A 10,333-nucleotide genomic window follows, 5' to 3' on the forward strand; every position below is an offset into this window, starting at 1 on the left:
AGCTCCATTGATTAAATTCCGTCTCAGACTTTACTAGTGGGCGGATTCCCGCGCTTTAATCTTACGTCACTCCACGAGCAGACCTGCGCTAAATACGGATACCGATGGGATCTAAGTGGAATAACATCCATAACCAGGTGACGGCATGCTGAAGACTGCAGCCTAATCAAGTTTATATATTTTCTAGATCATTTTTAAGTGGATATTTACCATGTCACGGTCCTGTTGTCACCTTCCACGTTGTCATGCTAAGTGTCACTAGCTTGCTAGGTGAGTTAGCATAGCGGGCTAGTTCAAACTGCAGTTTGTGTGATCCTAAACAGTGTTTGTATCCTGATACAGTGTTTAAAATTCAAGCGTTTTCAAATACATTTTAAGTGAAAGTGGGTTTCTGTGGTAATTCTGGGACGCGCTGTTTAAATGGCCGTGTTTATGTTTGCAGGCCGGCACATGTTAACGTTACACGACGAGTAGTAAAAGCTGAACACAGTGAAGAAAGAAGAAAAAAACTTTTCAAATTGACGAGAAGTTGATTTGTGTTTTGAAGTATTAAAACTTATTTAAGATACAAACCGTATTTTTTTTTGTTTTAAATATAATATATTTTATATATCAAGCATAATAATAAGCAAGTGCATTTACAAGAGGCCTTTAAGTGTATTTCTAATTCAGGTTAATGTATTCTATATCTTTAGATACTACTGTTGACTGTTTACTACACGTGGCTGTGCACATAAACGCGGTGATGTGACACGGAAACATTAATAGGCATCCTCTCCTCCATGTAGGTGAGTAACTTTATACACTTATTTAGTAGGTCTGTTCATTGAAACAAGGGTATTTTACTGTCTGTCGTTGAAATCAAAGTGTATATAAAATGCATAACAACGCAGAATACGTCAGTAATTGCTGGCAGTGAAATGTTTTCTGCAATGTCCAATGCAAAAAAAAGTGAAAAATTAAGCGCATTTGCAAGAGGAAATTGCGTATATAACATGTAAACACGTGATCTAGTTTTTTTAATATCTGTACCGTGTCCGTGTGCAAGACAATAATAAACTATGCAAGCTACTTTCTCTCTGTGTTTGTGTGATTGTTTAAAGACAGTACCATGCCCTTGGAGGAAGGACCACAGTCCTCTGCTAAAAGTAAGGTTCTTTAATCTCAAACTATTGAATTTCAGATTTATTTATTTATTTAAATCATTGAGCACCAATGATTTATATTAGCCAGTAGCTAATATTATTATTAGCCAGTGGGACTAATAATAATAGCAACTAAATAATCATAAAATGAATACTTAATAATGAATACTTAACTTTTTTAATAAATAACTTTTAAAAGGGAAAAAAAAACAACAAAAAAAAAAAACAGTTATGTTGGGTTTCTCACACCTGGCACCAAAAGTGTAGTGTTTTGGTCACATTCCTTTATATAGTGTTAGTGTCTTGGTCACACTCCTTTAATTGTGGGGCACCAACCACAAATTTCACCTTGACAGTAAAGAACAATAAAAGATTGTTGAACAAATAAAAGTTCGTCAATGGAGGAGAGCCTTCACTACGCTGAATAAACAGCTTTTGTGAGGAAATAGCTTATCATTTAATGAATCGACAGCCTGTTAAACAATACTTTTGTTGTGAACTATATGTAGATTTTACCTTGATAAAAGTGTTATTTTTGAAGAGAGACTAGAGTAGGGAAAGTTGCGAGAGGTAGGTCATTTACGGCATTACAACCAGCAAATCTAAATTAGTATTTAATAATAGGCGTTGTGTAATATTTAGTGATATTGTATATTGTCTAAAGAAAATAAACATGTCAATGTTTTCTTTCATTGGCTTTCAGGTTTGACCAATTATAATAAGTCTTGAATGACTATGACTGCCATGCACTATAATGCTGATATAATGCATTTTAATGAATGAAAATAAAATGAATACTTTAATTATAAATATTGTATTATATTTTTGTTTAATGAATAAATAAATAAAATAATGATGTGTTTTCTCTGTGGCTTCCAGGTTTCAACAAATTAATTAGACCTGAATTGTAATGATTTATGACTGCTGCGTACGCCTTATAATGATAATGCATTTTAATAAACGAAGGTAAACAAAATATAAACATTTTAATAAAAATAAAAAAATACCCTCTATGGCTTCCAGATTTCAACACTTAATAATGTAACAGTGCATAGTCTTCACTGTATAAATTAAATATAGATTAATTTTTATTAAAGTTACAAAAGTATTTCAGTCAAGAGCAGTGAGTTTCTTTGTCCTTTATTTTTTTGATTAACATTAAAAACAGCAGCAGGTTTAATAAGCTGCTGTCCCTTTAAGACCAAATGCACGAATCAAATAAACTGTTACACATCCATTTTACTTCTCAACTGTTCATAAATGCTTCTCTTGTAAGGAGAGATGTTTGACGCGTGTTGTTGCACGACTGCTCTCTGTTTACTCTGTTGTTGTGTTTCTTTGTCACAAGCACTGTACTGTCTGTACACGAGCGCACGGGCCCAATATGGATCCTGGTATCAGTATAGGTGCATCCCTATTTATTAGGTTCCATGTAAACGCAGCTATTGAACAGCGGCTTTATGTGTGCATGTCACTCGGACAGCGTTCAGAAACCATCTCTCAGACAGCATGCATATAGCAAAATAAGTTCTCTTTTGCTGCTAATTGCGTTTTAGCAGTTTAAAACCACTTGTTTTTAAACCGCAATCCTTAAAAAACATGCAAACGATAAGCTTTCGTGACCACACAGCACAGCAGCGTCACATGAGCATAACCACAATAGAGATGATAATCTAAAATCACTACCAGCTGACAAATTTCTACCAGGTAGTCATGTCTACTGGTATATCGCCCACGCCCACCCCTAGTCCGGATCAAAACATTAGGGATTGGTCTCAAGATGGATGAGGGCCAGAAACTTCACATGGACTAGGGTTCTTTTTCTTGCCCTCTAAGTGATTTCTGTCAGTTGTCCTAACATCCTTGTCTGATAGTGTTGGACATTTTTTTGTGCTAGTCCACCAAGAGCCAATTCAAATGTAGCCAACCTTTCTCTACTGTTACAGCCAAAGAGGGGCCCCACCATAAAACTGGGCCCTGGAATGTGCTGTACACTTGGTGGAATCTAGCAAAATTAGATGCCAACATGGACAGGTTGTGAGACATGTCCTTATCTTTAAAAATGATGAACAACACTACAAAAGAAAAGATAATAAGACTACAATAAATATTGAGAATGAACATTATTAATGAGAAATTGTTGTCTTAAGTTACCTAATAAATAGTAATAAGTTTAGATGTTTTATTTTAAGGGCATTTTTCTTAACTTTTATAAGATAAATAGATTTGGTACTGTGTTGGGTCACCTCTGATGTCCAATGTAACATCCGGATCCTGAAGCAAAACTAGTTGAGAACCACTGATTCAGAGAATGCATGTAAATATTTTTTCATGTGTTGTAGATGCAGAGAGGTGTCCAGCTGCTATGTCCGGCAGGTGAGTTGTCTGAAAATAAATTCAACATTTGCACCAACCCACTAGCCATTCCATTATGGATTCTCAGTAGTAATTAAATTGCAAATTTAAACAAATATTATTTATCAAAATCTATTTTTTACCCCATCTGAAGGACTAGTAGAGGAGAACAGCCTGTTGCTGGTCCTTCTGGCTCCCAAAGACAAGGTTACTGCAGCTGCTGTCAAGTTCTGTACAATAGTGTGGAACAGGTGCGTAACTCTCTGGCATTCATCATTCCTCCCCCTTTAATTACTGTTTTGTTCAATGTATTTGTTAAGCTTGGATTCAGGGGCGGACTGGGACCAAAAAGTGGCCCTGGACTTTCTGGCCCACAGCAGCCCACCACATCCCACATCATAACACATTGGCACATTAATGTGCAGAATAATTTTTAACACCACTTATAGCATAAAAATATAACACAATACAAAAAGAAATGCTTTTTAAACATTTATTTTAAGTAAGAACATATATTAGGTCATATTTGTAAAACAAAGGGAAACAAACAGAAGAACAGAAACAACATTATTAATATAAAACTATCAAGACAGAATATTAGCTAGTCAGGGGGAGCTAGAGCCGTCAGAGCCTGCTGAACTGCTACTCTTTGCACCAAATGTATTATGTTCATTTGAAGCATTTCACAGCATCTACCTCTAGCTAATGCTTTTTGAACATGTAACTTTTCAGCTCCACCTTTTTTCTTCCCCTTTTCATCCATGGACAATTATAATAATTATATAAATTATTATAAAATAATTATCTGCTCAGAGAAATTCGATGTAACGGATCAATCTCTCTCTCTCAGTTTAAAGCCTGGAACACACCAAGCCGACGGTCGGCAGTCGGGCAGTTTTTGTGTGTCGGCCGACTAAGTTTCCTCAGTGTGTTCCGCACCGTTGGCTGAAATTGGTCCTCGTCGGCTTTTTTTTCGGCCGATTCGACATGTTGAATCGCCATCAGGACGTCGGCGCAAGAGGGAACTCTGATTGGCTGTTCAGCTTAGTGAACGAGTCAGTGGTGCACGAGAATAATAGCAAAACAGCGAGCAAAGTCAAAACGGAAGGCTGTTATAATGTCACGTCATCTTACCCGAGTGTTCCTTGGCGAATATTTCAATATTAACACGAGAGGAGTGGAATAAAGAAAGTGTTTAGCAGGATTGATATTCAAAACGGTAAGCACGCACATGCAGCTTTGTTTATGGTTTGTGTATCTGCAGCCTGCAGTGTCGGTTTCTCTTTTTGAATGATGAATATAGATGAATATATCTGGAGAAAGACAGTTGTCTCATTTTTTACACGCAGGCGGAGAACTCGCATTTATAGCTGACAGTCGTCTGTAGTTCTCTCGGTGTGTTCAAGTGCAGCTTTTTTCCTGCAAAGCGAGGCGACAACACAGTCGGCTTTCATCAACGCTAGTTCATCGGCCTCGGCTTGGTGTGTTCCAGGACGTGAAAGGGGGCGTGTTTCAAGATACGCAATGGAGTAGACCAAACTAATTAAAGGGGCATTCCACCCATAGGAACATTGTTTTTTATTGAAAGTGGGTCATATATGTAGTCGAAATGTAAAATAAATTTTGAATTTGGTGCCTTCGTGACTGAGGAAAGACAAAAAATAACTTCAGGACGCATTTGTATGAAAGACAACAACTCCCACAATGCACCACATTGCACAGCTCCGCAAGCCACTCCCACTAATCCAGAACAGCGCATATCTGCATATAAGAGAAATCACTCTTCCGTCTACAAGGCTAGCTACCACCAGAGCTTGAAATTCATTTCACACAAAATGTCTAGTTAGTTGGCGAACTCATTAGTGCATTACTCCTCGTTTTTATTTCTTTCGAAAAGGTGAATTATTGCATGGTACCGGGATGTTCAGTCAGAACATATGCGGTGTGAAACTAGGATAGTTCACAACACAAACGTCCGTGTCCTCGTCTGATGCAGAGATTTCGTCCAGGCGAAATTGTCACCGTTGAAATTCTTTGCCGCAGACGGACTCTATCTCTGTGTTCGTAGTTGCATAGTGAGATCACCGGCGCCACCAGTCCGCCCTAACTCGAGCCAGTCTGGGCTCCTCGTCCGCGGCAGGCAGGTCTTCTGCCTCGGCTGCTCTTCGCTATAATGCGGCTTGTAAAGGTAGCCACAAACACCTGATTCAAGCATCAGACTTCCGAAATCCTCTTCTTCTATATCATATTGAGTACTCTCCTCCGCTATTGTCATAACTTTACATCTGTCTCCACAGCGCCTGTTAGCTTAGCTTCAAACAAGATGGAGGATATTGCTTTCAGTTTCAGAGAGTAAAGTCCCACCCACTGATCTGTAATAGAGCTGGTAAGTCCCGCCCCTTCCGTAAAACCCCGCTGGACCTCAAAGTTGAAAAACCGTCAATGCAAGTGAATGGGAGAAAATAATTATTTTCTGGTCCCGTTTGAATTGTGCCATGAATGTGAACATATGTTGTCTGTGAATTTTTTATATAACTTTTCATGTTACGAGTTTGACAGTATATGGTATGATTCTTCAGCTAGCAGTTGTGGAAAAGACATACAAGAAAGACTACATGTCGCCTATGTGACGTCACCCCATAAAGTTGACTTACCCGTGGTTTTCACCAACTTCAACGATTTTGTCCTCTCCCTGAAAGAAGGCGGTGAAGTGCACCAAAGACACAGCCATGTTTAGCGGGATCCGTGAGCTAGTCCGTGTGCTAGTGGTGTTGACGTTTCAAACGCGTCGAGAGTTGTAGTCCACAAAGTGCTCTCACACAAAGTCTAACCGTATCAAACTTCTACCCGCTAAATTGTATCATTCTTTACACGAAAAGTTATATAAAAAATTCACAGACAACATATGTTCACATTCATGGCAAAATTCAAACGGGACCAGAAAATAATTATTTTCTCCCATTCACTTGCATTGACGGTTTTTCAACTTTGAGGTCCAGCGGGGTTTTGCGGAAGGGGCGGGACTTACCAGCTCTATAGGTCTGTAGCGTGAGCGGGTCCCGCCCCTGGGAAAGATTGGAGAGATGAGGAACTAGTGCTTGTAGTCTCAACAGAAATCCCCCCCTCTTACACTTTCTCCGACAATGACGCAAAATGACGATTTTTGCGTCATTGTGGGAGGAAGTGTAAGAGGTAAATAACGGATTTCTCCCGTCTCAGGGGAAAATGAGAGAGTGTTGCACGACCATTCAATAGTATGACTGGGTTTCTAACAATGCAAAGCTTAGTGCAAATGGGTGGAGTGTCCCTTTAACAGGGAGGGAGTACACTCACAAAACACTTGTCGGCCACGCCCGCGTGATCGACTCACTTATCTATTTGCATAGAAAAGAAATGTAATGATTTCCGTCATATTATATATATATTTGTGCACCGGGTGGGCCGGCCCACTTTGGCCAGCGGCCCACCGGGGAAAGTCCCGGTGCTCCAGATGGCCAGTCCGCCCCTGCTTGGATTAGTAGTTCTATTTAAACAAATCAATGGCTAATAAGAACTAAAAATACATTACGTTATAGTACATGTTAGTTGATCTTGTGACTTCCGTATTCTAATATCATGCTTTTATGATTATCTTTACAATTATTACTATTATGACATTATGAGTTATTAGGGCTTTATTGTAAACAATTTATTATTGTATTCTGCAGCATATCTTGAGTGCCCAACATAGAGAAGTGGTACGAGCTGCTAGAGCAAATGTATCTTCTGGAAGTTTGTTAGAGAGATTCCTCCAGGATGTGCTCCAGCATCATCCTCATCACTACAGCGATACACGGTATACTACCCATGTTTTAATATATCAGATTTCTTGTTTAGCCTTGTTGACATGTTCCCGTGATATATTACATACTTTGTTTTGTGAATTGAAAAAAAAAAGTTCAGTCATTGCTTTTGACACTTCTTTTTCTCTGTAGGCCTACCCATGCTGATCTACCTTTGCTAACTACCCCACTTGTCCCAAAGGAGGTGCTCTCAGAGGTGTACTGTGGATCAGATGATAATGGAGCCTCTGTTGGGACACGAGAGGAGATGCCTACCTCTGATGAAGAGTCGTGCCAAATGCTGCAAATTGCAGCCTCAATTCCAGCAGTGACTACTGACCTCACTGCAACTACACACATACAAACTGATTCCCAAATAAGAAAAATGGTGCCTGAACCACCTCCACCTGAAAAGTATTCCCCCACACAGGGTTTTTTGCTCAGGACTAGTGGCAGCTCTGCCAATGAAAAACCACATACATCACAATTGACACTACCTGTTCAGAAAGAAAGCTCACAAACACACCCTGGACATCCCTGTGCTTCAAAGCAGCCACAAGTCGCCAAGGCTGGAGCTGTTGAACACAGGAAAGCGCACAAGAAAACCAATAGGGATAATGAGGGGAGCGACTCCATTACAGCATCCCATGCCCCACCAGTTGCAAAGAGCATTACCTCGAAGGACCAGCCTGCAACCTTTCGACCAGTGGCTGAGGAGTCCACAGTGTGGATTTCAGGACTGCCACATTGGAAAGGCCTTCATAGGGAACAGACATTCAGTCATCTATCTGACCAGATTCGAGATGTGATAGAGGAGGTTATTGAAAAATACTGTTATGGCTACAGTCTCAAAGTCGACCAGCAAGAGGACGATGGCAGCTTCCTTCTGAGTCCTCAGTCTATGAGTGAATCTGAAGGCAGTGAAGAATGGGACAATGCAGTACAGGTGGCTTTGGGAAAGGCAAAGGGTGAAGAAAAGAATTTAGCTGAATTACTGGAAGTGCATATAAACCTTGAAGACCAAGGATACCAGACTCAGCTGGACACAGCCCTAAACTCTGTAGGAACACCTGAAGAAACCAAGGAGAGTGCTGCGGAGAAGGTGTTTCCCGATCTTCCCCACATACCACAGTCTTTTGTTGGAAAAACGTGGACACAGGTGATGTGTGAAGATGATATGAAGATAGACTCTATAGTGAAAGAGTTCCAACAAGGTGAATTCCGTTGCTATTTTGACAGTGAATCCTTGGCTGTGTTTGGGAAGCACAGTAAGAAAAGGAGAAAGAACAAGAACCAGGACAAAAAAGAAAAAGTAGACACTGCTGGATGGGAGCCTACAGACATCTTGCCGCTTCTGGAACACAATGAAGAAGACCCCAAACATTCAGCTGTTTTGTTGAGGAGAACGAGGCAAAAAGTTTACAGACTAGCATCACGTTGCCAGGTGGTAAAGGTAAGCCATGGTACACAGACCATTCCTCTTAGCTACCCTGTAGTGCGACCGAAATCAACACAAGAAACATTCCTCTCAACACACAGTGAAGAGCCCCAGCAATGCCCTAGCCCTGAAAGGACCCCTGACATGAAGACCAGACTCTGTGCATTAAAGCTTCCTGCTTCTTACTGCAAGCTAATGAGTCCTCTACAGCCAAAAACTGTGGTCTATGTGCTTTCTTCCCCAGATGGGGGTCAAGGAATCTCCAAGCCCACCCCTATTAAGAAAGCAGGGAGGAAGCGAAAGTCGTGTGATAGTGATGTTGGACCGAAGTACAAGTACAAAAAGACACCTCTTAAGTTCTACGACCCTTTGACCAATAGGATCTTGAAGAGTCCACCAAAAGGCATGTCTTTACCCTCTAATTCCAAATCTCTTTCACATGTCCGGCAGCTGTTCCGTAGCCTTAGCCCGGATATTAATAAGGAGAGGCAGGGCCTGGAGCAGGGGCAGTCATCGGGAGGATCTCGAAAGGGTCGTGGTAGGAGCAGCATGGCTGATCTATGTACCTCCACCTCAGACTCTATTCTGGAGAGCGGTGGCCCCTCGGAACCTGGTTCTTCTTTGACTAGCAGCCGAAGAGCCTTATTCACCCGCTCCTCTATCTCAAGTAGCAGTTGTTTCCTCCTTGGACACCTCACTCCATCAGCCCATGTGGATGATTCTTCCAAAGCACTTTCTCACTCTTGTGCAAGCAGTTCCTATAAGGTTGGAGGACTGGAACAAGAGGAACACCGCCAACAAACACCAGTTGACCAAACACCAATCAGACGTAGCTTACGAAGGGCTGGACCTTTGACTCCAGCGAAGAGACCATCAGGACCCCCTTACAGGACTAAGAGGAAGTCATCTAAACCACAGCACAAAGGAAAATCGCAAAGCAATCTCCAGCAAACTGTTAGCTCCCATATATCTGCAGAATGTAGGACATCTCCCAGAAACAAGAACCCTGTTAGGGCCACACTTAGATCATCGGCTTCCTCTAAACTGGCGATTCAGCCAGTTATTACAGCCTCTTCTAAACAAATAAATACAATGCTCAGTGCCAGTCAGCAGAAGAGAGTGAGGGGGAGGACCGCCACTGTAAATATAGCAGACTGAATGTTATCAGATACCAGCCATGAGCATAAGCTGTCATCTGTTCTTCAAATGCTGTATAGTTTTGCACAGTTGAATTTCAGCTGACTGTTTCTAGTTGAAGTTCATTTTTGTCTGTATATTTGTTTATTTGTCATAAGCATTTCTTAACTTGTAATGAGTATATTTTTTAAGTTTCTAATGGGTATTTTCACAGAGGTTGATATTAATGGTTGTAAATTAAATTTATAATTAATAGTTTTGTCTTTCATAAGTATATTAGCATTTTTTTTCTCTTTGGGTTTTGGCACTTGATCAGATTGTCTCTTATAATACAAAACAACACATGCAAAAACTGCTTAAGTCAACAATACGCATCCTACACAAGGTGAATGTGCTCTTTTGAAATCAGCCATTCAATCTTTCTCACAAACAATCAA

The 10,333-nt window shown here is 40.5% G+C and overlaps 1 protein-coding gene across 6 annotated transcripts; it reads left to right on the forward strand.

The window, feature by feature from the left end:
* The first annotated feature begins 25 nt into the window (after positions 1-25).
* Positions 26-10,151, forward strand: zdbf2 (zinc finger, DBF-type containing 2). 6 transcript variants are annotated; one of them, XM_084129949.1, is made up of 7 exons: positions 26-137; positions 696-788; positions 1,104-1,148; positions 3,488-3,521; positions 3,655-3,751; positions 7,208-7,335; positions 7,475-10,151. In XM_084129949.1, exons 3-7 carry the CDS (start codon positions 1,112-1,114, stop codon positions 9,915-9,917), a joined length of 2,739 nt encoding a protein of 912 aa, XP_083986075.1. In that variant the 5' UTR covers positions 26-137; positions 696-788; positions 1,104-1,111; the 3' UTR covers positions 9,918-10,151. The 6 variants fall into 6 exon arrangements, with proteins under 6 accessions (XP_083986075.1, XP_083986078.1, XP_083986080.1 ...); XM_084129952.1 differs by having other exon boundaries at positions 40-137; positions 696-784; XM_084129950.1 differs by having other exon boundaries at positions 64-270.
* Positions 10,152-10,333: the final 182 nt, after the last annotated feature.

This window comes from Abramis brama (assembly GCF_963993115.1).
Source record: "Abramis brama genome assembly, chromosome: 11".
Classification (NCBI taxonomy): Eukaryota; Metazoa; Chordata; class Actinopteri; order Cypriniformes; family Leuciscidae; genus Abramis; species Abramis brama.